General features: G+C 40.1%; 1 protein-coding gene across 1 annotated transcript in view; it reads left to right on the top strand.

Moving 5' to 3' along the window:
- Positions 1-24,299, top strand: part of CPZ (carboxypeptidase Z) — a 34,234-nt gene extending 9,935 nt beyond the window's left edge. The window contains exons 2-11 of the mRNA XM_005148511.3: positions 2,636-2,659; positions 3,533-3,907; positions 5,256-5,468; positions 8,223-8,419; positions 9,578-9,739; positions 14,208-14,366; positions 17,864-17,999; positions 19,073-19,212; positions 21,886-21,985; positions 23,733-24,299. Coding sequence (XP_005148568.1) covers positions 2,636-2,659; positions 3,533-3,907; positions 5,256-5,468; positions 8,223-8,419; positions 9,578-9,739; positions 14,208-14,366; positions 17,864-17,999; positions 19,073-19,212; positions 21,886-21,985; positions 23,733-24,088 — 1,862 coding nt within the window. The 3' untranslated portion in view covers positions 24,089-24,299. The remainder of the gene's footprint in view (positions 1-2,635; positions 2,660-3,532; positions 3,908-5,255; positions 5,469-8,222; positions 8,420-9,577; positions 9,740-14,207; positions 14,367-17,863; positions 18,000-19,072; positions 19,213-21,885; positions 21,986-23,732) is intronic.
- The last annotated feature ends 1,292 nt before the right edge of the window (positions 24,300-25,591 follow it).

The following is a 25,591-nucleotide window of genomic DNA, read 5'->3' as shown; positions in this document are numbered from 1 at the left end:
TGCCTGCTGCATTTTCCCTTTGGTTTCCTCTGCTTGTTCCAGCTTGTTGCTAAAATACCTTTCTTGCTCCAGCTGAATTAGCAGAATACTGAGACACCATTGAAAGCAGGTTTGTGCCACGTGTCAGACTGACTGATGGCTATAGCACTCCTGCACAGTAGTAGCCGTCTGGGAGATGGTGTGTGCTTCGCTTTTGTGATTTGATCAGTGCATGCTGGAGGGACAAACAAAAAGGACATTTGTAGCTTGGTCATGGAGCCAGCAGAGGCGAAATGCCTCTTACCTTTGAGGAAACCTGAGCAGCTGTGGAAACACCATTCATACTCCCCAGATAATCCCACAAAAAACTACACATGAGCCTTTAGTCTAAACTAATAGCTACAATACAGTCATTTTCTGCTGAGGAGAAAAAAATAGCAAGTGTTTCTTAAGCCACCCTTCAAGGTAAGGAAGGTGATTCATTGCTGACAACCCTGTTGATAACCAGAGTGTCACTCATCTCATCGGGACGTGGCTGAGCTCAAGGCAATTCCATCCACACCAAGTTTTCCCTCTGATGGAATGCTTGTTTGGCTCCACACTTGCATCCAAAGTCTCACAAGCTGTTGTGGGTATGATGGCATTAAGATATAAGACTACCCAGATTCAGAAAGGTAGTGACATCCAATTTTATCAGCAGGATAATTGCTGGAGCTCTTACCAGCAAGAGATCACTCCTTCCTCTTTCTCAGCTAGCACTGTACAAAAGGCTATTCCTTGATTGTCCCCATATGTAAAACTACTTGCAGTATCCAGCTGAGATGAAGCTTTTTAGAAATGCCTTAACCTTAATAACTAACTCACTGAGGGGATTGTGCCTAACTAAGGGAAACACTGAAATCTATAACAGAAGGCACTGTTGATGAACCAGGTATTGTTTATTGCTGTTAACATTATGTACCAAGTCAGGAAAGGACTTTGCATGGATATAATTTTTTCCAGCTTACTGCTTACCAGAACTTGCTGGTGTCAGAGATGGGCTGTTTCTGCTAGTTCTGACCCCTCATTTGTTTTATGAGGTAATGTGGATCAGTGACAATTCATAATATAGAACCAGACTAATTTCCAATTAAATGTCTCCTTCCAAGATAAAATTCCAGGGTTAATTTTGTTCTTATTATAATGATTTTATTTTGGCTAAAGAAGGATCAGCTTGTTAGCAACACATATGCTGATGATTACGTTTAAACAAACATGCCAGGAATAGAAGTTTAAACTTGGTAGAAAAAAATATATAATGAATTTGGTCTTATGAGGGCAAATGCTTGATTCACTAAGCAAGAAGCTATGTGCCTGTCCCCCAGTGAGAGCTATAGGAAAGAGCAACATAGCTAGATCCCCAGTACATCACAAGGAAAGCAGACCTGTTGGTGTTTAAAAAGCTTGTGCATAGTGGCTTAGCTCCTGTGAGGCAATGGTGAAAACGAGCTGTGATACCTTGGTAGCAATATTTTTCTTTAGTTGCTGGTATAAGAGAAGGGCAATATAGAGTTATTGGCCAGATGAGCAAAAGAGACCCCTCCTTGGCCATCAAACCATGTTCCATCAAAATCAGAGAGCTTCATTTATTTGACTTAGCAAATAGAAAGCTAAGGAAGGGAATCTGGTTGCTCTCTGCAATAGCATAATGAAGGCATGCACCAGGGAGTGCAGAGAGCTATTTAAGCTAAAGGACAATGCTGGCACAACAACAGATGGTTATAAACTGGCCACAAATACTTTTAGGCAGGAAATTAAAAGGCAATTTCTAGCCATTAGAGGAGAGAGCTTTTGGAAAAGCTTTCCCATGAGAGCAGTTGGGCAGGAAAATAATTAGTTTTAAGATGTTATTAAAAGGATAAAAAATGACATTGCTAGAGATAGGATGAAGTGGGATGGGGAAGAAATACATCCCCTCATACCCACCAAAGGCTTAATTGCTTTACAAGAAAGGTATGCACAGTGTTATGGGGGAAGATCCATAAGGCATCTTAGCATGTATGGAAGGACTCATATAGACTGTTATATTAAACCAGATTACTAAAGACCTACATTTTCATTGCTGACATTTCCTAGGCACACAATTTACAGTTTTTTAAGTACGCCTAGAAATATTATCAAGCTGTCAGGGCTGGGCAGCTCAATGTCTTTTTCAAATATAGGCCTGATTTCTTATACAACCACACTTTAGATATATTGTCAAGTCCTGGGGCTTGGCTACCAGTGAAACCCCTGGATCTGGGACAACTGTTAGAGAGACCAGCATATGTGTCAGTGCATGAGGCAGCTGGGAGATCAATAGCCTCAGGGGACAGCAACTGGGGTCTCAGTATGTCCAGGATGAACTACTGGAGGGATCCACCTATACTTCGTTTCTACCAATGGTCTTTCATCCTGACTAGCTGGTGTACCTGCCTGTACTGTGTTTTCTCTTTGTGTATCTATGTAATATGTCCCTGTTGGCAATACATGTTTGTTCCTGGTATGCCTGGACCTCAAGGCATAGAGCTGCAGCAACCCTTTTGAGGCTACCAGATTGGACAATTTGTAACATAAGGAAGTACAATGGACACATGCCCATTAATATTTTTTGGGTTTTTTTCCTCTTCATTTGCAGGTCAATGCCAAACTGTACAGAAAGGTATGATGTGACTTCACCTGCCGTCCTTGGAGAATCTCAAATACTTAAGTATTTCTTAATTATTTCTGATAAGTTTTCTAATGTTGGTGCTATAGTAGGTCTTGTTCCTAGAGAGATGATCTCTTTCACACAAGGCAGGATTTTGCTGCTGTGACAATGGCATTTGTTACCAGCCAGAGACATTAGCAAGAGGAGTCTCGAATGTAGGCCTATTACCATAATAGCCAGTCATTTTATGGAGAGACATCTCTCTACTACTCCCTTTTCACTTCCGAGTGGGTTGACGATATTACTGACATTTATCCTTCTTAAGATGCTGTCCCTTGCCCATGGCAGGGGGTTGGAACTAGATGATCTTTAAGGTCCCTTCTAACACAAACCATTCTATAATTCTATGCATATGAGACAGCCTTTTTTCTGGAAAACAGGCTTTATTGATTTTGATGTTTTCAAAGATATTTGTTAAATGATCTCTCGTGTGGTCCAGTACTTCAGTGTTTTCTGGGCAGGTATTTGTCCTTTCATTGCTGTTCAGGTATTGAATTAACAACATAAATCTTATATTAGAAACAATCTTTATCAATCAGACAACCTTTAATGCCCTATCAAATTGTCAGGTACCTTTTGAATTCTGAATGAAATCTACTTGCATCAAACTGTTCACAATCAATCTCCACACCAAGCATACTTTCCATCATCTTTTCATAGATGGTTTTTGACATCAAATTCATTTGAAAGTATTGCAAACTGCCTCCAGTCTATCTGTGAACAAAAAAATAAGTCCATTGCAATGTTATTTGTTATGCTGTCTTTGAACTGTGCAGAGTATCAGTGAAGTGAATTATTTTTCTTATGTTAATCTCCTTTTCATAGCCAAATGCGTGGACATTGCCTTAAGTTCTTGTACTGATGTTGCCTATACTCAAATGTCATATCCTAATTTTCTGGATCAGAAATCTCGAGAAGTGATTGAGTACAGCTCTGAGTACATCCTCATCAGTGTGCTGCAAAACTTGCTCCAGGGAGAATGCAATCCAGACCTGAGGCTCCTGGGCTGCTCAGTGCTGGCCCCACAGTGCGAAAAGGACAAAGTAATAAAGCCTTGCAGGCATGTCTGTGAAAAACTGAAAAAGAATTGTCTCCATGCCTTTGATGCAATAGACATGGCTTGGCCCTACTTTTTAGACTGTGACCGCTTTTTTGCTGGAGAAGAAGAGGGCTGTTTTGACCCATTGGCAAAGCTGCGAGGTAAGGAAGGAAGCTCTGCTGATGCATTTTACTCATCTAGATGGGAAGGGTCTCATCTCACTCAGCTTCATGTGTCTGTGTCCTGGTTTTGGCTGGGATAGAGTTAATTCTCTTCCCAGTATCTGGTGCAGTGCTGTGTTTTCAGCTTTAGTCTGAGAACAATGCTGATAACACACCGATGTTTTTAGTTGTTGCTCAGTGATGCTTAGCCTGATCAAGGGCTTTTCAGTCTCATGCTCTGCCAGCAAGGAGAACAAGAAGCCAGGAGCGAGCAGAGACAGCACACCTGACCCAAACTGGCCAAAGGGGTATTCCATACCACAGCACATCATGCTCAGTATATAAAGTGGTGGCAGCTGGCTGAAAGGGGCTGATCATTGCTCAGGCATGGGCTGGGTATCAGTCAGTATTGGTGGTGAGCAATTGTATTGTGCATCACTGTTGTTTACTGGGTTTTATTCCCTTTTCTCTTTTTGTTGTCTCCCTTATTATTACAATTATTATTATGATTAGTAGTATATTTTACTTTATTTCAAATATTAAACTGTTCATATCTCAGCCCATGGCTTTCATCTTTTTCTGAGTCTCCTCTCCATCCCACTGGGGAGTTGGGGGTGGTGAGCAAACTTCTGTGCGGTACTTATTTGATAGCTGAGTTAAACTGTAACACTATGTCACAAAACTTTTCCGCTTGTAATCTCAGCTGTAAGGTGCGATTCATTTTGTTCCATATATTTTAAACACTAAAACTGTGCTCAAGAAGCATCTGTTTCTGTCCCTCATATAAAAAGAACATCAAGACAGGCAGCTAAGAGCTAGATGTTTGGACTGCCAATGTGCATTTAAATAAGCCCTGCTCTGTGTGACAGCTGTCTATATATGTGAAATATATTATTTAAAAACTGGCACTTTAATGCACTCATAAATACGTGACTGCTTGACAAGCTCATTAAAATAATTTCATTAATAATTGTCACAGATTTTTCTTCAATAAAGATCCAAATAACTGAAGACAGCTGAATCTCATAAAAAATTCATTTAATCCACTAGATTCAAAGGGAGAAATCTGTACATTTTGTCACTAAAATGTACTAAGCATGCTGAAGTCCAAATTATAACTGGAGGTTGCACAAATTATTTGTCACTGTGCATATGCATTAGTATGATTTTGCAAAGTATGCCACGATAAACAGTGTGGGATGTGCTGCATGGATTGAAGGTTTTGATTGCAGCTGGTTTTTTATACTTTTACTGCTGCTGAAAAAGTGTTTTGCAGAAAAGTGCAGACATCCGTACAGTCCTCTGTGCATCATGCTTTTAAACACTGTGTTACAATTCTTCTTTACAGGAGAAGTAGTTGTTGAGGAAGATCAGCCTTCAGACTTGCCAGGAACTTTTATCCAGTTCAAACACCATTCATATTCCCAAATGGTGAGCATGTTGAAGAAGACTGCTTCTAAGTGCTCCCATATTGCAACAACCTACAGCATAGGTCGCAGTTTTGAAGGGAAGGACCTTTTTGTGATTGAGTTTTCAACCAAGCCTGGACACCATGAACTGCGTGAGTTATATCAGTGTTGATCAGGTTGCTTAAGGGGAGTCCAGATTATCTGGGTGAAAACAGGTCTTTTTAATGGGATATCACTTAAACTGTGAAAAGCATTGATTCAAAAACTTTTCTCCTCCTTTGCATTCTTGAAATGATTTATTGTAGCAATTACAGTCCTGGTTCAATTTCATATCTTTATGACCTCCGTTTATGGTTGTGGATGACATTCCTTGTTTCTAGATGTATGACCATGCACTTGGTTGCAGTGATATGGCTATTATTTATTTGTGTCCAGCATTCAAAGAAGCTGGAATTGGTTTCTGTTACTGACCTGCCTGCCCTCTCCATCATGTACCACTTTCTCAGTCTCCTTTTATTTATCACTGTACCATCAAACCCTACACACTTCCTACAAGTATTGCTCTTCTCTAGTCCTTCACATCCTAAAATATGTAAAACTTGTGAGAAGGCCTCAGACACAGAAGGACACTGACATCAAAAAAGAGCAAGAGCGGCACAGAAAACAGTCTTTTTGAGCAGAGATTCAGATCAGTGCAACGCATATCAGTGTAGCTGGTAAATGATAGCAGGAATTTATGTTCTCATAGAAGCTGAATACCTTTGGTATATGAGTCCTCACAGCTTTTTTTCAATGGGGACCAGTGCTGATCTCTGTTTTGTATATTCATTATTGAGACAAAGAGGGACAGATTTTTAAATGTTTTACATCCTTGAACGCCAATCATTTTCAGGTCTTCCTCATAGGAGAAGGAAAACTCCTACCTTCAGACCTGGGCTGATGTAGCTCGTCCAGCCTTGTATGGTCTTCCATTGAAGAGAAGGACGCTCTTACAAAACCTACGACCTGTGGACTTTGCTGTCACCGTCCTAGCTCGCTAGGCCTGGCAGTTAAACCTCAAGTGTAAAGGGTGGGGACAGCTCTGCTCAAGCTGCCCTCACCTAAAAAATCCACTGTGCAGGCTGGAAGGGCTTGCTCCCACTTGTTGGTGTGGACAGATGAGGGTCAATATGGTAGGTGACAAGGTGCATGGGAAGCTGCAGATCCAGCATCACATGTGGGCAGACCAGCGTATGGGTAGCTGGAGATTACACAGGAGATGACAGTCCTGGTCGGACACTCTCTGATTGCCTAAGCACCCCTTTTTCCAACCAGATTTGCATATCCCACATGCCCTCGGTCATCTTGCTTGTAGTAAGCGTGGTTAAAGCCCTTCCCAAATCTTCTCTCACAAAGCCAAGCCATCAATATTCATTATTGAGACAAGAAGGGGCAGATTTTTAAATGTTTTAAATCCTTAAATGTCAATCATTTTCTTAGGGAGTATTAGATATTATTTTCCAGTTACCAGCTCCCAGCTAAAAAAGAGTACCCAACTGAATCTGGTGACTGCTATGGCTATTGCAGCATACCAGAAGCCTCAGGCTGCTTTTCATTGGGCTAGCTCCAGCACCAAAGCAACCTCAGCAGTGCAGCAGAATGGAGCCACATCTGACTTAATACTTTATTGAGAGTTGGTCGTAAGGTTCTTTCCTGTCTTAACTGTTCTATGATTCTATGATTATCATCTCAGGTCAAGTGATTGTGTCCTCTGTGTGCTATGCTGCAGGGGAGGCAGAGAAGACTGGTGTTAACTTTCTTTCCTCTTGGCCATGTTGCCTTGCATGGTGTAGAGGTATTTTGAGGTGCCTTTAAACTTCATCAAGGTCCCAGTCTTACACATCTTACACAGAGCAAAGATCTACATTAACTATTTCCTCTCTGATCATCCTTCCTCTCTTGTGTAAAGAAAAGAAGTTATAGGTGTCTTTTTAAGCTGATACTCCATTTGCAAACAAAACACAAGCCTATGAATCAGACTTTTGATACTTCGTTTGCCAGCAAAACACAAAGCCTATGAATCAGACTTTTAAATTAAAACTGTGATATAGCATGATAAGAGGTGGTAGTTTAACACATTATCTAGCATTTCCTTCTAAATCTATTGCTTCATGCAGCTTAGGACAGCATAAAAGAGGTTGGAAATAGCTTTAGAGCTGGAGGTTTTGCCAGCCTGAACAAGCTGCCATAATAGCTCTGTGCCAGCCCTTGTCCAGTGTTTATTGCTTGAGGCTGGCCAGGATCAAAGATGAAGATAAAGGGATAGACAGGAGAAGGTGTCTCAAAAGTGCATCTATTTTACACTTTCCATTAGTCTTTAAGGAAGGATGGAGATTGAAAGAATAGCTGGGGGGAATAGTGAAGTTATATGTTTCTAATAGTCCTATTTCAAGGCTATTTAACCTAAACGACACTTTTTATGCACGATCCAATTTCTTTTCCAAATAGAGGGATAATATAATATATTATGCATCTGCAGGTCATTTCTGGGATCTGTGACAATATAAGACATTCAATTTACCCAAGGAAAATGAGAGTGCCAGCAGTGTATTTTGTTCCTTTCCAGCCACGTCTTGGCATTTTTGTTTGCAGCATTCTTTGCTCACAATTAATGATGAGCTCAGCAAAAGCTCAGAGCAATGAATGCCTCATACAGTTTGGGATCCTGGAAGTATGGACTTACTTTATTTCACCCTATTTCAATTGTTGAACTGACTGGAACTGGTGTGCTATTTACAGAAATGTATGCATTGAATTAGTGTAAATAAAACTTTCTGACTCATCAGTAAGCTATCTGGGTTACTCTGCTTCTGGAAGTCATCCAGGTATAATCAAATTAAAGTATCTCATTACTTCATATTCCACAGTCAAGCCAGAATTTAAGTACATTGGCAATATGCATGGAAATGAAGTTGTGGGGAAAGAGCTACTAATATACCTCGCACAGTATCTGTGTTCAGAGTATCTTCTCGGGAACCCTCGCATCCAGACCTTGATTAATAACACAAGAATTCATCTCCTACCTTCCCTGAACCCTGATGGGTATGAACTGGCTGCAGAAGAGGTAAAAGATTTTTTTATAAGCAAATGTTTAGAGCTTCATGTTTCTAAAAGTCGCCATGGGAAAGGACAAAGTGGGAAGGGAGTAACACATATGGGAGGGAGTGTTAATAATCAGCAGCCAGAATCCAAGGCTGGTTTGTTTGTAGGTTTCTTTCCAAAGATGATGTGAATAGACCTAAGAGACATGTTTTTCATTTTTGCTGCCTGCATGCAATGACGTGGGAATGACTGTTATTTTTTCACACATTTAGCATGGTCTGCTCTCAGTTCTAGAACAGAATGCCCACTGACTCACTATTATCACTGTTAATTATTTTATAAGGAAATGTAGTTTAAAGCTGTGGAATAGATGTTCTTCTGTACTGTCACACTTCCATAATGAATAGCAATTTTCAGAGATGGGTGTAAACTGGAGCATAGGAGGTTCCACGTTAACATCAGGAAGAACTTCTTTACTGTAAGAGTGACAGAGCACTGGAACAGGTTGCCCAGGGGGGTTGTGGCGTCTCCTACGTTGGAGATACTCAAGGCTTGCCTGGACAAGTTCCTCTGTGATGTACTCTAGGTTACCCTGCTCTTGCAGGGGGGTTGGACTAGATGATCTTTTGAGGTCCCTTCCAACCCTTGGGATTCTGTGATTCTGTGATTAGCTGGTTTCTGAAGGAGACCTGCAAAAGTTCTATTACGTGTTACCTGACATTCTTCTTCTTTTCACCTCACTTTTATCACTAGCACCATTAACATGAAAAATAGGACCATTCTTTTTCTTCACTGCTCATATAATGACTTCTGTCTGTTGTATGAGGCTGAGGTTATTGCATTCTGCATGATTCTCTCTTGGACCATCAGCTATATTTTAATTTTTCTCCTCCTCTAACCCACTCTGCATGCTGCTCTGTGCTGAGTAAGAAGTTGCTGTGTTCCTCTCATGAGTCACATCACTGGTGAGTGAAATGCTTCCTGCATTCTAGCTACTGCATTGGTGTTCATGGGGATAAAAAAAAAGACTAGTAAGTGTGTTTTTGTAACAGTATAGACATTTTCAGTTTACTTCTTTTAAAACTTCCCCTTAATTAAAATGGCATTTTACATAATTCCCAGAAAATGATATTTTGAAACAAGAAGTTATTCTGAGCTTGGCTTCTACATTATAAATTAGGGAGCTGGTTACAATGGATGGGTTGTCGGACGGCAGACTGCTCAGAACTTGGACCTGAACAGAAACTTCCCTGATTTGACGTCTGAGGCTTACAGAAGAGCTGGGATTCGTGGGGCCCGCCTAGACCACATCCCCATTCCACAGTCCTACTGGTGGGGTAAGGTATGAATTACATATTTTATGAATCACATATACTAGAGAGCAACTCATGAACTGAGAACCTGAGATTGGTTGGTCTGAAATTATTCTCCGGTAATCAGATTTTATAAGTAGGACTAAGCTAGACAGGCTCAGAATTGGCATGAAAAATCATGGTGTAGGTTGGGCCAAAGAGGCAGGTGTCACAAATAATTGGGAAAATTTGTGGATAATTTGGATTTTGCTATTTTAGATCAAGAATTAGGACTGTTAGAAGAGGGTCACAAGTGTGTAATGATTCAACATTAGTGATATAAGCTCTGGAAGCATGTTAAAGACTTTATCGATTTGGTTGTCTTTGCACTAAGCTCTGCACAGGTTTGATGCAACAGTGATTTCTGCCTTGGAAAATGTAAAAAGGTTTCACGTGAAGTTGTGTGGCATTACCTTCCACAAAAAGGATGGTTGTAAAATGACTGTAACCAGTTGGAGCAATGGCAACAGCCTGTGAAGCTGCAGTGGTACTGGAAGGGAGAGTTGCTGCTGCCTCCAGTAGTGGGGAGCAGGATACAGGCAGCTCTACAGGGCCTTGCTTGCATTATGTGCTGTCCAGGAATGCAAAGCTCCTGAGACCAGATCTAAATCCCACAGCATCTCTGATGCTGCCCCAGTGTTTTGGTACTCCATTTTACAGTAGTGAAATCTAGATAAAATCACCTCACTTCCTCCCAATAATGTACACATGAAGATGCAAGGCTGTGAGAAGCTCAGTGACACTCACTGTGTTAGACCATTTTTTTCAACATAACTAATTCAAGAAGTTTATATTATGCATATAGCCTAAAGCATCTCCAAATCCTTATGCTTTGATGAGGAAGCAATTTGCCTGTGACCTGAATGGCACCACAGTCTTAACTGCAACTTCACATGGATCAGAAACTTGGTAGTATACAGTCTCACAGCCCCACATCTCTCTTCTCCGCCAGTGGTACCATGGGACAGCCAAATCAGCTCTCCCGTAATGAACTTCAGCTTTGTGAGGCAGATGACCCCATGGCTCCTACAATAGTCATCTTTGAGCATGCAAAAACATTAGATTAGATGTTTCAGCACCAGCCTCTGAGTTTTCATTTACTTAATAGTGTTTATTATCTGCCTTATTAAAGTAATTATCCAAGTATTGCAGGGGATTGTATAAAGATCAGAAAATGAAAGCGAGCTCCCAGCCAATCCCTTAAACTCAGGAGATCTCTTTCTTGCCCGTAACGCTTGCTGTACAGCACATTTTGCTCCCCACAGTTATGAATTATTGTAGTAAGTGGTCTGAGGGCTCAGACTGAGAGACTTCAGGCTTTATTTGAAATTGTGTTAAACTGGCTTGATTCAACTAGAATTTGGAAGTCTGTGCCAGTGTTGGCTGGCATAGTCTCGAGGAAAATGAGGCTGGTTGCTTCTAAAAGGGAAAAAAGAAATCTTTGAAAGCCATGGAGACAGTGACTAATTGTAGTATAATCGACAGAAATGAGATGCAGGTTTAAAAGGATGTTGGCCATTCCTTGTGCTTATGCAGAAACATTTTATCTGTTTTCTAATTGTGTCCCAGTGTTCTTGTGAGATGAACACTTTAGAATTGATCTTTTCTGACTGAAAAAGACAACAGCTCTGGTGAAAAAATAGTGAATCAAAACCCACATTGAAGGAAAAGTCTGTGAATAGTCAAAGGTTGGAGTGACACAGATAGTATCCGCTGTCATCCAGTGGAGCTGAACCAGGATGTGCACACTGCAAACCTTTAATCATCATCCATGATGTCACTGAAGTGCTATTAGGATAAAAATAGTGATGTTGAAACTCCTGATTTTCCACAACATCTACTTCAGTAGGATGTTGCCTCTGTGACACAGCAGTGTTTCATGGCTTGTGCAGGTATCTAGTCAGGATGAGGGGCTGAATTTAGGGGTGCTTCAAGTAAAACTGTGTATATCTCCTTTGCCCTCTGAATTGCACCCTGAGACTGCTGTTTGAAAGCAGGGCTGATTCTGGCATCAGGCAGTGCGAGCTGGGGCAGCACAGGCAGGACAGAGAGCTGCTGAGATTCTGGGGCAGCAGCATCCTATGGAATGCTGAGGCTATGGGGCTTAGAGAGTGTGGGCTTGGTGCCAGGTCTTCAGCCACCCTGTTCACCTACTCACAGCCCCATACAAGCCACCTTATAAGGTTTTCTGCTCTTCAAATAGATGGGTTTAAAAGATTAATAAAGCACTTTCAGAGTTCAGGTGAGAGTGGCTGGTTCAGTCCCAAATTCCCTTGGGATAAAGGTCAGTATCAGACCATCCTAGTGCACTGTACAAAAACCAGAAAAGCAAATACTTTGACTGCTGTAGGTAGCATTCTTCAAACACTGCCGGGTTTCTTGTTATGGAGCCTGATGGGCTGTTTTCTTCTCCAAGCCCTTGTGTGAGAGTGTGTGGGAGACTGAAAAAAGTGCAGAGCATTTGTCCTTTGCTTTCAAGTGCCCTTTATCTGCCTTTTTAAAGATGTTGTTTGGGTCATGTCCTTCATGGAAACTCTGTGTCTAATCTTCCCTGTTGCGCTAAAAAATCTGGTGTACAAAGGGCATTTTGTGTGTTCCTGAGCTGGTCAGACTTTACCTGTTACAACTCAACTTACATTTCAGTTGCTTCTTTAAAATACCAAGGTTGAAAGTTTAAAGGGCTGTGACACAGAGATTCAGAGGCTTCCAGTAGGTTGATAGACAAAATTGGCCTGACCTGTTTCTCCTGAGGACAAGCGGCACAATCTGACATGTCCATATGCTAACCACAGACTACTGATTTAATGATTTACCTTAACAGCAGTGGGAACCCTCAGGTTGCTATTTCTTCCTATGTGCAAGGTACAGCCTGTTCAGAAATCACAGCTGCAGTGGCTGGAGGCACTAGTTCAGCTCAGAGAATTGCCTTTTAAGGAAACCTGGGAACTAGAAGGATTCATTTAATAGCTATGGCACCTGAAGGGAGGTAGCCCCTTGCCTAGGTCAGGAATAGGCAGGGTAATATCTTCTTAAATAATTCCAGGTAAAACTGTATTTAGACGTGGTTTCTTCATTGCTGGGAGCTGTAATACATCCATGGTGCACCTCTACTTCACAGTGTTTTCCTCTGCTCCACACCCAAGTTTGTGCTACCTACCCGCTGCGATTTACCCATAGCAGAATAGGGAATGTTCCAAAGAAAGCAAGCATTACTATTATGTACTTGGCACTGGTGAGGCCACACTTTGAATACTGTATTTAGTTCTGGGCCCCTCATTACAAGAGATATTATTGTAATCATAATGTGTACGGGTTGTACAGGGGTTTGGGTTTTCTTGTTCATTGGTTGAGAGTTTTTTGTTTGTTTTGTGACTATTTCCTGCATATTGCTCACTTGATTCGCTGTTTCTGGTCATTAGTCACTCCGTCATCCTATCTGGCTGATTTTCTAACAGCTGATAGAATCAAAGCAAGGGGTGGTATGTAGTGTTTCCCCTGCTAGTTTCACAAGCTGCAAGGAAAAGACCTCACCGCCTCCGAGGGAATAGTGTCAGGCCTGGCTTGCAGGGGCTGGCCACCAGATGACAGTGTTACCCTGAAGAATTAACTAACTCCAGAGCAGGTCCCTGAAATTGCTCCTCAGGAAAAGGGGACGGAGGAGCCTCCTGCACGCCGTGGGGGACATGGGTGCCCCAGTATCTCTGGGAGTCCGGTGCCCACTCCGTTGGCTACTGTTACTGAGCATCAACTGTTGGAAAGACAGATGTGTCTTATCTGCAGCAGCTCTCTGCAGGTAAACTGCAGCCATTGCTGTGCATTACGCATACATTAGTTTTCATTTATCTGCAGATGAACCCAGACCAGAGGGTAACAAATTAGACAATTCCAGTGAGTGCTGAGAGTTACAAATGGATCCTCATATTCCACTCCATCCAAAGTCAGTTCTGCTGATTCAGAAATGAAATTAGATAAGGAGCTGGTTTGCAAATAATGGTACAACACCATGATTTTTCAAGCCTAAAATGCTGTCATCATCACTTTGAACTGCTGAAAATGGCACTGTACTGACAAGTTATTCTTCTGTCAAATTTCCTTTTCTTTTATCCCTCCACTTTCCCCCTGTTTCCGTCTCCCCAGCCCACCAAGTTTTTCAGAGTGAGCAGTGTGTCTCATCTGTTCCCTGGAGTAAACTGATGCTCTCCCTCCATTAACCTTTGGGATGGGATTTGAGTAACCTGGTCTAGCAGAAGGTGTCCCTGCCCTTGGCAAGGGGTGTGGAACTGGGTGATCCTTAAGGTCCCTTCCAACCCAAACCATTCTCTGATTCTATGGAAGAGCCAAAGAGCACTCTCCTCTCTGACACACTCCCTTCTCCACTGGGTGTCATCTTACCCAGGATCAAATCCTATTTGAACTTCATGACTACTCATAGCTGGTTTGTTTTCTTCTGGATTTCAGGTGGCCCCTGAGACAAAAGCAGTTATGAAGTGGTTGAGGTCTATCCCGTTTGTGCTTTCTGCCAGCCTCCATGGGGGTGAGCTGGTTGTGACCTATCCTTACGACTATTCCAGGCATCCTATGGAAGAAAAAATGTTCTCCCCTACACCTGACGAGAAGGTAATATTTTTTTTACAATACCATTGTGATTTCCACAAATCCACAAAAATCCACAAATCTACATTTTTAACAAATAACAAACTCTGATTTACTTAGATTGCACATATGTGTGTATATGCATGCAGGTATGTATTAAATATGTAATAAATCACACACATATATAATACATGATCTATACAGTTAACATGCTTTGAAATGTAGGATCATTTTACATACTATCAGCTTCATCTGTAAAGATCAACCCATGTTTTGTGAGGACAAACATGGTTTCACAAGGCACAGGTTAGGAAAAACCAGGCTTTTACTATTTAAATGGTGCAGGCTGTGATATTTTTACCACTGATTTCCAGACAAAAAAAGAACAATCCTGACCAGCAGTTACTTTCTGTTGCAATCCATAGGAGAAAAAAAGTCTGGCTGCCATACGGTGGCAGCCTTGTAACATTTATTCCAGATCAGATGAACTGGAATGGTTTTCCCCTCTTGTCCCTAGAAAGTTCCCCATTTGGGACTCGCTGTAAATCTTCTGTGAAATTTTTTGCCATCTTTCCTGTTTCCCTTTGGTTTCTTCAATCTAGTATTCATTGCCGACATGCCCACTAGGAGAACAGCTAGTTTTTCAGCCTTCTAGCATACATTAAAGGTATCCCTGGCCTCTTAAGAAAAAGCGGTTCTTTATATGACAAACAGCAGTTGAAAATAGCCCGAAGTTGATCTTTCACTTGAAGCATGTGTTATCTTTGAGCACATCTCTGGGCTAACTTCTCCCAGAGTGACAGTTCTCACCAGCACATATTAAATATTTAAATATTTATGACTGTTAAATGTGTTCTTTATCAGTCCATATCTTCTGAGCTGTACAATAGGTACTGACTACATATGTATGACAAAGGCTTGGCAGTAAAATAAACCAGTCACTGCACAATAAAAAGCCCGTGTAAGAAATACCTTTTCAATGGTAATGAATGCTACAGAAGCTACTGGTGAGGACTAGGGGAAATCATAAACCTGTGCACTTATATCCCATTGCCTGGGCTAAGAGTATCCTGATTTACGTGTAGATGGTGGAGGAATATAACCACATGTGCCTTATCAAGCAGTTCACCTGTGGGATGGAAAGACAGCAGTCCCTCCATCGTCTCCAGCCAGGGACAGCACGTGTGTTTTGGGTGAAATGATGAAGTTATACAGACAAAGCTCTCTGTCCCAATGCAGTGAACAGCTGGGGAAGCCCTAATGACATCCCTGGTTTGTGACAGTGTAAAACAGTGTAAGACCTGATATCAGTGACTGCTGCACAGTCAGTGGCTACAAAGCCTAGGAAGTTATCTGCAAACTTGGAAGTTTAAAACAATGGGGAAGGGTTGGGGATGTCCTCAGTAACAACCAATTTTCAAATGAGTCAGCACAAGAACCTTAACAATGTTATCAGAACCACTTTAGATTTTACTCAGAAAGTTATAAAACTTGTACCTGTGAAGTGACCCGCACTTAAGTAATGTCCTCTGCAGCTGCTGCTGCCAGGGAACCTCCATCCTGAAATATAGCAGCTTATTTTAGCTGCCATATGTTAGCCATAACCCTTTTGCACCCTTGGTTGCAGTGCAGTGTGAAATGCTGCAGTGCAGATAATGGCTTGGAACTTAAGAGTCAAGTTCTGCAAGTATATTCAAAACAGGTTGATCTGTTTGAAAATGCATCTGGGTGCTCCCACCTTCCTATGTCCCTCATGGTGCAGCACAAGGATCCTCTTGGCACCTTCTCGATGACACTGCAGATTTCAAGCTTCTTTAACCTGCATTTTTAGTCTGGTCTGGTGCCTGCTGAGGCCAATGAGTCTCACTGCTGGACCATGTTCTTACATTCACATTCTTGCATCTGGTTCAGCCCACATGATCCAGAACTTTCCAGGTATTTGCTTTTGTGGAGATGGGTGGTTTTAGCAGGCTTTTCTCGATTTGTGTTACACAAGAATCTGTACTGGTGCTTGCACTCACTTAAGCAGGAAGGTGCACACCTACTCAAGTTCTCTCCCTCTGGTGAACAGAAACACTCCCTTCCCTCCCCTGAGGAACCCAACCTGTGACAGTCAGTGGGGTGAATGTGCTGACCAAGGTAACAGCACTGACCACATTGTACCAAATGAAGCATCATGCTTCCAAAGTCACAAGAATTCCTCTGTGTTTTTTCCCTTTTTGTCCACTGTATGACACCTAAATGTCTAACTTTTTTGAAATCCATGAGTAGTCATACATTAGTTGCTATGTGATAATAAATGTGTTGCTATCCAAGGACATATTAACTTCCTTTTTTTAATCAAGTTTACTTGATTTTGTACCTCTCACTTTCTCTTCTCACTTGCACTAGCAGCCAGGCAAAAGTCTTATGCCTCTTGGTGTGAAACAAGAGAAGAAAGACTTGGTTACTGGAAATAAAACACCTGCAGATGTCTTCGGGAAAAGTGAGGAACATGCTCTAAATATTAGATCAAATTTGTGTCCCTGGTCATTTTGGGCTTCATCTTTGATGACAACATCAAGGATAAAGTTTTAGGGTCACTCCTAAAACTAGGTTTGTAGCCACTCAGTTTCTTGTGCACATTGTCCTAAGCAATATGCAATGAAACACATGATGCTGAATAACAGGCTCTAGTAGAATCTGATAATTGGTGTCATTTCAATATTGAAACCTGAAATTATAGCTTTGTAGAAGAGGTTCAAATAAATGAAAAGGAGAGGGGGGATTTCTGTACAAGGTTAGAATAAGCATTAGAGGGAAATGGCAGGAGCCTGATTCAAAGAAATGTTTTCTGCAGATCACTGCTGCTTCTTCTGTCTTCACTACATGTACCTGTCACTGTTCCTTTCTGGGTGGTGACTCCTCTGCACTTCATCAGTATCAACACTCTTAGGAAACCAATGATGACATCCTCCATCACCACATCTTATCCTTAATTTTTTAGGAATGGTTTCTGCCCCCACAAAGAAGCAACTGTCATTGAAATCAAACTGGCAGGTTGTCCTGTGTGAGTGACAAGTGCAAAGCAAATTGACACTGTCTATTTAAAACAGCAGCAGCCAATGTGAAGATCTGATTGGGCTGAGGCTGATGGGGGTATTTTTGAAGAGGCAAAAATAGCAAGAGCTTAAACGTAATTGGGAGAGCCAATTTCTGCTTTAAAACCTGGGACTTCAAGTACAACCAAACAAGCCTTCTACTCCTGCCCCAGATGACAGGTTAAAGCCAAATACCACAAAATCCACTGGTATTTAATGTGGTCTCTGGCTAAATGTATTGAATTGCAGAGGAGGACCTTGAAGAAAAGTTAAAACTTCCTTGCAGCATATACTTGCAATGGAGGTTCACCCACTCCATCAGCCTCGAGGACACAGGGTGGCCCATTGCCTGGGCTTGCAACAGCAATAGTTAGTTACTAACGGCAATGATAGTGTTTAGGGTTTGTAAAAACAAATGTACTTCAATCCCTTTTGTTACAGACATTTAAAATGCTGGCAAAAGCCTATGCAGATGCACATCCAGTCATCTCGGACCGATCCGAAATCCGTTGCGGTGGAAATTTTGTCAGACGGGGAGGTATTATAAATGGTGCTGAGTGGTACAGCTTCACTGGAGGTAAAACCACTTTACCGTCATATTGAGTGAGGTAAAACCTCTATATGACCTTTATGAGACACAAGGGTTTGAAAGAAATAATCACATTAATTTCATTTTGCTTTAGGTTAGCCCCATGCAAAATGTAACTTGTAATTGATTTAAGTAGCAAAATGTATGTTGGTAACATTTCTATTCAAATATCATGGGGCATGTTCAGCCCTGATATAACTTGAGGAAAGCGAACAAGTTATACAAGGGGGAAGTTTAATGCATATAATACCATTCTAGTTTTTAAATACAAAATGTAGAAATAAATGCTTAATGCTATGCTCTCATTCCTTAGTGGCATGAATTTGAATCCATCTTGCAGACTATGCAAGTGCTGTTTTTTCAGTCAGTTTAAAATAACTCTTTTTCGGGAAAACACTAACAGAGACAAGCATCCCATTCATTTGTGCTTAGGTTGCTAATTTGATTTTCCCAATAAAAGTATTTCGTTTTCTTCAGGATTTCTGAAATACTGACATGGATGAAATATCAGTGTTCATCAATTTTCAGCAGTTGCATTTTCAAATAGAACTCAGCTGGATTCCCAAATAATTATGTTGAAACCAGGCATTTAGAAAGCTTTAGGGCATGAGTGAGAATTGGGTTTAAATATCTTTGGCTTACATTCTTCTGAAAATTATATCCAATGTCTTTTGTACAGAAACAGTTTTGAACATCATAATGACAAAAGGTCATCTCTTTGCTGGTGACCCTTGGCAATCACCTTTGATAGAGCCGATTATCCAATTACCATGATTAACCAATCCTTATCTCTCTATCTCTGATTCTTGGTCAGGTGAATAATAATTTCAAATTATGGTTTTTGGCCTGAAAGAAGCATCATTGTCATTAGTTAACCTCAAGTTGAAATGAATTGTAGGATTCTGAATTTGTTGAATAATTTTCATATATTGGCAAACACTCTTTACAATATATAAATCCATACCCACAGGGACTGCGTTCAGCTGGCTGCAACAGCAAAGCTCCAGTTAAGGGTGACAGGGCTTTCTCATGATCTCTCATTTTTCTTTTTAAACCTATAGGTATGGCAGATTTTAATTACCTTCACACAAATTGCTTTGAAGTTACCGTGGAGGTAGGATGTGAAAAGTTTCCTTTGGAGGAAGAACTGTTTACAATCTGGCATGAAAACAGAGATGCTCTTCTGAATTACATGGAAATGGTACAGCTCTGCTTTTATAGACCTTTGTGCTTAGTTTTTATTCGTCATTCTTAGTCAATATTGGTTTCTTTCCTGTTTTCCCAGTTAGTTATTAAGATTGCACCAAATCAATCATCACACTATGCTAGGGGCCCCAGTGGCTCAGTTTGTCTAGCAGGACACAGGAATAATATTTTGCTTATATTGCAGTAAAGATGGAGACTGAAGACTGTAAAAGCCTTGAAGAAAAAGCGTAAAGAGGAATTGTCTGTAAATGCTTTGTGCAACATTATAAATCAACTGTCCAAAATTTATTGCTAGGAAAAACCCCACATATTCAGAAAAATATGAACCAACCTTTCTTGTGAAGAATAAACCGGCAAGATCTGCTGTCCAGAGAGTTTTCTGGATTTTTTTTTCTGTTCCATATTCCATGTTTATGGCCCAAACCCTACTGTGTGGCAGCAGGAGATTTAGATTCAGCTAAAATGAGAAGACTAAAATGGGAAGATTCTAAATATCTTTCTATAAAATCCATTTTCACTCCTCAGCTTGATTTCTGTATGAAAGCAGTTAAAAAAGATCTAAAGCCTGATATTCTAAAGGAACAACTCTCTGTGAGCATTAAAACATGCCACTTAAAAGTCATTTTTAATAATAAGCTTAAGCTCAGCAAAAAAAACAAATACCTCATTGACAATAAGTAAGTGAACACAGAAACAGAAATTGCTCATCTTTCTCTCAGCCATTAGTAAATTAGGTTTCTGTCATGCCTTATTTTGATAGAGTATGCAGTAATCTAAAATTGTTAGGAGTGTTTTTATGGCCTTTCTAAGCAACCTCTTGCTACTTGTGGTAAGTATTATCATTCAATAAAGTCTATAGTACAGACCACCAAACTCATTTCGTTTTACAGCTGTCTGATGAAAATGAGTTTTAGTGAATCCAAATGGAGCTGGGTTAAATCCATATATACTGCAATTGAGGTCTTCAAGATGTAAAGATTTTTATAGTGTGAGATACTGTAGAAGTCTATGTCAGAAAAGCTTTTTGAGTAAACGCAGGACAGTAAGCAAAACAACTTTGTAGATAAGGATGACTGAATTACTCCTGATAAGGATTAAGTCTGCCATAACCAATTCAAACTTTTCTTATTCTGATATATACCAGGCTGTTTGGTGTGTGCACAATTCTACTTGGCTTAACACACAGAAGTGAAATTCATTTTCATAAACGCTAATGTCTTCTCCCCGTCAGAAGTGATATCAAAACACTCTCCCAAACTTATGTGGCACAGACTTGAGGCTAAATGAAAAATAGTGTATTTACCAAAGCAAAACAGATCAACATTGCTAAAGAAATTTCAATTTTGTCATTTCTATCCCGTCATGTTGTAATTGCAAAATTGTTATTGAACTTGGATGAGGTCATACTGCTTTGAGTATGTCTACACTGTAAATTAAATTTGGGTCTGAGATTACTCTTATGACCAGATTTATCCACTATCCATATGATAAATCCTCAAGTCCATGCTGAAAAACAAATTGCAGTGCTTCATAATAGTTCTTAAGGGACAGTTTTCAAGTCCTTACACTGAGTTCTTCCTAAACCCTCTAGTGAATAGTGCCACACAGTATGGCTGTTCAACAAGACCAGTGTAAACACAGCCTCATCTTAAATAAAAACCTGCTGTCATTAGGAGAAGAATTACTGTAAAGTTGGATATTTTAATGATTATTTTTAAACATCTCTAGAGTCCTACAAAAGAGAAAATATATTTTTTCCATTGTTTTGATGCTTTGTTCTTTTTTCTATTCTACTTTTATGACGAAGGATAACAAGGAGGGAAAGATGAGAGGAAGAGAATGAAAGAAATAAGGGTAAATTGAAGAACAACTCAAGCTGTTCATAGCAGTTCAGGGGAAAATTAGAATTAAATTACTTTTCATTTAAAAAAGTCACATAGAGTTTCCAATAGATAACATTTTCATTTCAGAAGATTGGGGGGGAAAAAAAAAACAAACAAGTGGTTTAGTGTTTAAATACTGTGATTTTATCCTCTTTTGTTTTGATTTACTGAATTTCAAATATAGTGAGCTGCTGGTGTACCTCCTTGTATGTCAGAATTCACATCACTCTTTTGTTTGTCACCAACCACATTTCCCATCAGCTCAATCAGCTCGCTTCTGTGCTTGTAGAGAAGGGAAAAAGGATATTATACACACTGCTATCATGACATTCTGACATGTAGTGAAGTGTAGGCAGCAGAGTGATGAGTCCCAAGCTCAAGTAGCTAACATAATGCCTTCTCATTGTGTATAGAGCATCAGACTATTTTTTAGAGCCTTAACTTTTCATTTCTTTGTTGTTCTGTGTCTAGTGGACATTCCAAAACTGTCTTTAAAGACTGTGGGCAGATCATGAGGTGACAGTGATCTGTGCAGAGAAGGATCTCTCAATGCAGAGCCACACACTTAGCCCAAAAAAAGCACTTGCTCAATTACCCCTTTCCCTCCGCTCTCTTGGGCTCCCAAAATAGAAGATGCAATCTAAAGGGGCATTAGCACCTGACAGCCTCTATAATGAGTTGAACCTCTTGAAAGTTGTTTCCTTTCTGCAGGGGTTTCTTTGTAGAAGGGGAGGAGGTTGTACTTTAATAAATGACTCCCATCTAACTTCACTTTGTTTTGCCAGGTTCACCGGGGAATAAAAGGAATTGTGTCTGATAAGTTTGGCAACCCAATAAAAAATGCTCGTATTTCCGTCAGGGGCATCCAGCATGATGTCACAACAGGTAATATTTTTAGTTTGAGCTTTATTGTGGGACAAGGTGAGAGCTTAACCTGCAAAAGCCTTGTCATATCTGATAGAAATTGCACATTATTAGAGAATTGAAGGCTCACTTGTGAGTTTGTTTCTACAGTAACAAGAGAGAAGACATGTTAAACTGGTTGTTGAGTCTGGTGTGTCCCTGTGACGACATAGTACTTGTATTAAAACTTCCACCTGGAACTGTCTACTGTCCATCAAAGCCAATGTGTCTTCAGTGAGAGTCAGAAATCCACATTTATGTTTCATGTTTGGGCAAATATGTGACTAGTCCTGCTCAGGGGCTGCAACTCAGCATGCGGAGTTTATGCACAGCCCTGATAGAAAAAGTTACTTGCAATATTGTAAGCATGACGTATATTCATTGGAGTAGGATCCACATGGACTTTAACAATAAGAATAACCACAGTGATTGAAGGCCTGCAACCTTTTATTTCATAAGGAAAAACATAAATATATGCAGATCATGGACAACAGTTATATCAAATGTAAAAAACTAGAATGTTGAATTATGTTCACTTTATACCTATCGCCAGCTGGTAAACATGTACTGAGACATATACAGCTGTTAATTTTCACAGTCATAAAGTTCTGAGCTTTTAGTGAAATCAATGCTCTCATTTTATTATTGATTTCAGTGAGAACAGGGTAGGCCGTAGGAATGTAAAATAGAATACATGAATGGTAACATTTTGCTCTAATGATAGTTGCTGAATCAATTCGGAAAGGCAGAATGGTTTATAATGTAGTGGATGCCTTCCAGCTTTCAAAAAAACCTAATATTAGAGGGGATACAATAGTGGAGATGATGCAGATTCTTGAGGCTGGTGGGAGACTCTGGCATGAATTAGGGTCTTTTTCAAACTTCTTCCCAGACAATGGCTTTCCATTGGCAGTGGACCTTTAAAGAATTAAGAATTAAATACAAAATGTGTTTACATTGAAGGAAAAAGGAGTATTTGTTCTTGAGTTAGATGGGGTTAAGAATGTCATATGATCAAAATGTCTTTTAATTTCAGTGTTAAAAAAGACTGAGAAGTTCCATGAGAAAATAGCATTATTGCAACATTAACTGAGTTAAGAAACTTAACATTCAAAATAAAGGAAATATAAAATGAAGAGTAAATATTCCATTTTAAGTCTCCTTGTTTTTTGCTGTAGGCTCTAACCTTCAGCTGGAGGAAATTTACACCCATTTTACACTAATGGCAATTTATACCAGCTGCAGCTCCAACTTCATAGTCTTATGTGCTATAATGTCTGCAAAGTAATTGAATGTAATATAATAAAAGCAGGGATTTCTTAGCTCCTTTACATGTCATATATATATTTGCAGCCTGGATTCTGCTTTCACTTTCTTAAGTTTCACATAATTCTAAATTCATTTGATCTCTTTGGAGTTATTACTTGTACCCCTGGGAAAGCAGACAAAGGAAAGCTTCCCTTCCCTATGATACAGCCATAGCAGTTACTGACATTTTGTGTGTGAATTTTACTCTGTTAGCTCCCAAAGGCCAGGTTTTCACAGGTTGAGTCTCTTGTTATTCAAAAGCCTTCATCTGAACTTATTTCAAAATCAAAATCTGAGATCTTTTCAGAATATGCCCCCTAAATGCTTGTGCTGTCTGTGCATGCAAGTGCATGTGAGTATTTATAAGGGATGTAGGACTGAAAACTAAACTCAGTTTTGTTGTGCCTTCCTCTTTCTTAAGCTGCTGATGGGGACTACTGGCGACTCCTGCCTCCAGGGACATACGTAATCAGTGCCCAGGCACCAGGATACAGCCGGGTGATGAAGAGGGTCACCCTGCCTACCAAGATGAAACGGGCTGGGCGAGTAGATTTTGTATTGCGACCTATTGATACTTGGCCCAACAAACTCCTCCGTCGCTCAATGGAAGATATATACGACCCATATGACCCACTTGAACTATATGACCCTCATGCTCAACATGGGCAGCCTGAAGCTCGAGGTGGGTCATCGCCAAGCAGGGAGAAGCCCTGGTGGTGGTCTTACTTCAGCTCCCTAGACCTACACAAGCCTCTGTGGCTTCTCAAGCAGCGCTGAAGAGCATCATGGTGCTCTGCTCACCTCGCTCTGCTGCCCTTCCACCCAACTCCAGATACCTTCACTGCTCTTGGCAATATTTAAATCTGTTTAACTGGAAAATACAGAGCTCACTCAAGCATTGCTTACCTCTTTTGTTTTCTCTTTACACACAACTGAATATATTCAAGTGTTTTTATATATTAAAAACAATGGTGCACACCCATTCAAAGGATAGGTTTTATGCAGTTTTTTCCTTGGTAATGCTCTGTACTTCTGCCTATATAGTTAGTCATCACATTCATTATTTATTAGGTTCTAAGTACCTGTAGGAAAATATTCCTGGGATTTTTGTATATGTCCTAACATAGTAATGACTATATACTAAAAGCAACTTTCAGAAATATACAGAAAACTCTTTTCTTTCCTCTTTTTACTTTATTTTGGCATATTCCATTCATTAACTCTTCTAATACAGCTCATGGTGACTTTTTAATCCATTATGTGGATTCAGATACTAGGAATTAGGAATTTGGAAATAAATATGCATCTGAATAAGTAGTATGTTCAATAGGATGGGCTGCTTATGGGCAGGTCAGTATCAATAACAACATTTTTGCAGGTAATTTCGAGAAGTTTCTTCCTCCTTTGAAACTTGTATTATGAGTAGGCCCAAGAAAAAGGCTTGTGAAGTAAACTCTATTCCAGGGGGTCAGAGTATCCAATCTTTATGGTGCTTAAGTCTTAACATAATTTGAACAGGTTTTAATCTGTTAAGCAAATAGATTTTTAATCTATTTAAGCAAAGTACTGACAAATACTTTTACTACTGGAAATACTCATATCCTATGATGTAGGAAAATACAGGACAGAATTTGTGAGGAAATGCAGTTAAAATCTGACATATTACATTAAATTTGTTAAAATCACACACTTTCTTGAATCTACATACTTGTTGGTGAAACTTGTAGACACCAAAGAAATCACAAACTTCCTTCAAGATAGTTGGGTAAAGCTAGGTGAATGGTGGTTTTACAAGATGCTGTCCTCTCTCAGACATCAGATGTAATGTGCTTTTAGGGTGATTCAAAAAATTATCCATAATTTTGATGAAACACACAGGCCTAGACTTCCTTTTCGCTTGAAGTTGTTAATGAACTCTATATGCTAAGGGTATTTCCTGATCTAAATGACGCAGTGTGTGAATGTGATTGCTGGGAGCTGATGTATTTACTGCAGGAGCTGCTGGATTAGCTGTCTGGATTGCCTTTTGATTTCTAAATGCTTTTTTGCTCCTATTAGTTAAAGAATCCCAAATTGCACGAATCCTATAATCCATGTGCCCATATCTCATACTATAATTGCCTAAGAAGACCCAAGAGATGAATGATCTTAATTCTACAACCAGATGCTGCATATGCCTAAGTACCTTATTCCCAGTTGTAATCTGATTGAAGTTAGGGGTCTGTTATTCATGTGCTTGATTGTCTCCAGGACTGGAGACTATGTAAAAATTAAAGAACA

The sequence above is a fragment of the Melopsittacus undulatus genome, chromosome 7 (assembly GCF_012275295.1).
Source record: "Melopsittacus undulatus isolate bMelUnd1 chromosome 7, bMelUnd1.mat.Z, whole genome shotgun sequence".
In the NCBI taxonomy this organism is placed as follows: Eukaryota; Metazoa; Chordata; class Aves; order Psittaciformes; family Psittaculidae; genus Melopsittacus; species Melopsittacus undulatus.
This window is presented reverse-complemented; position numbering and strand designations above follow the sequence as displayed.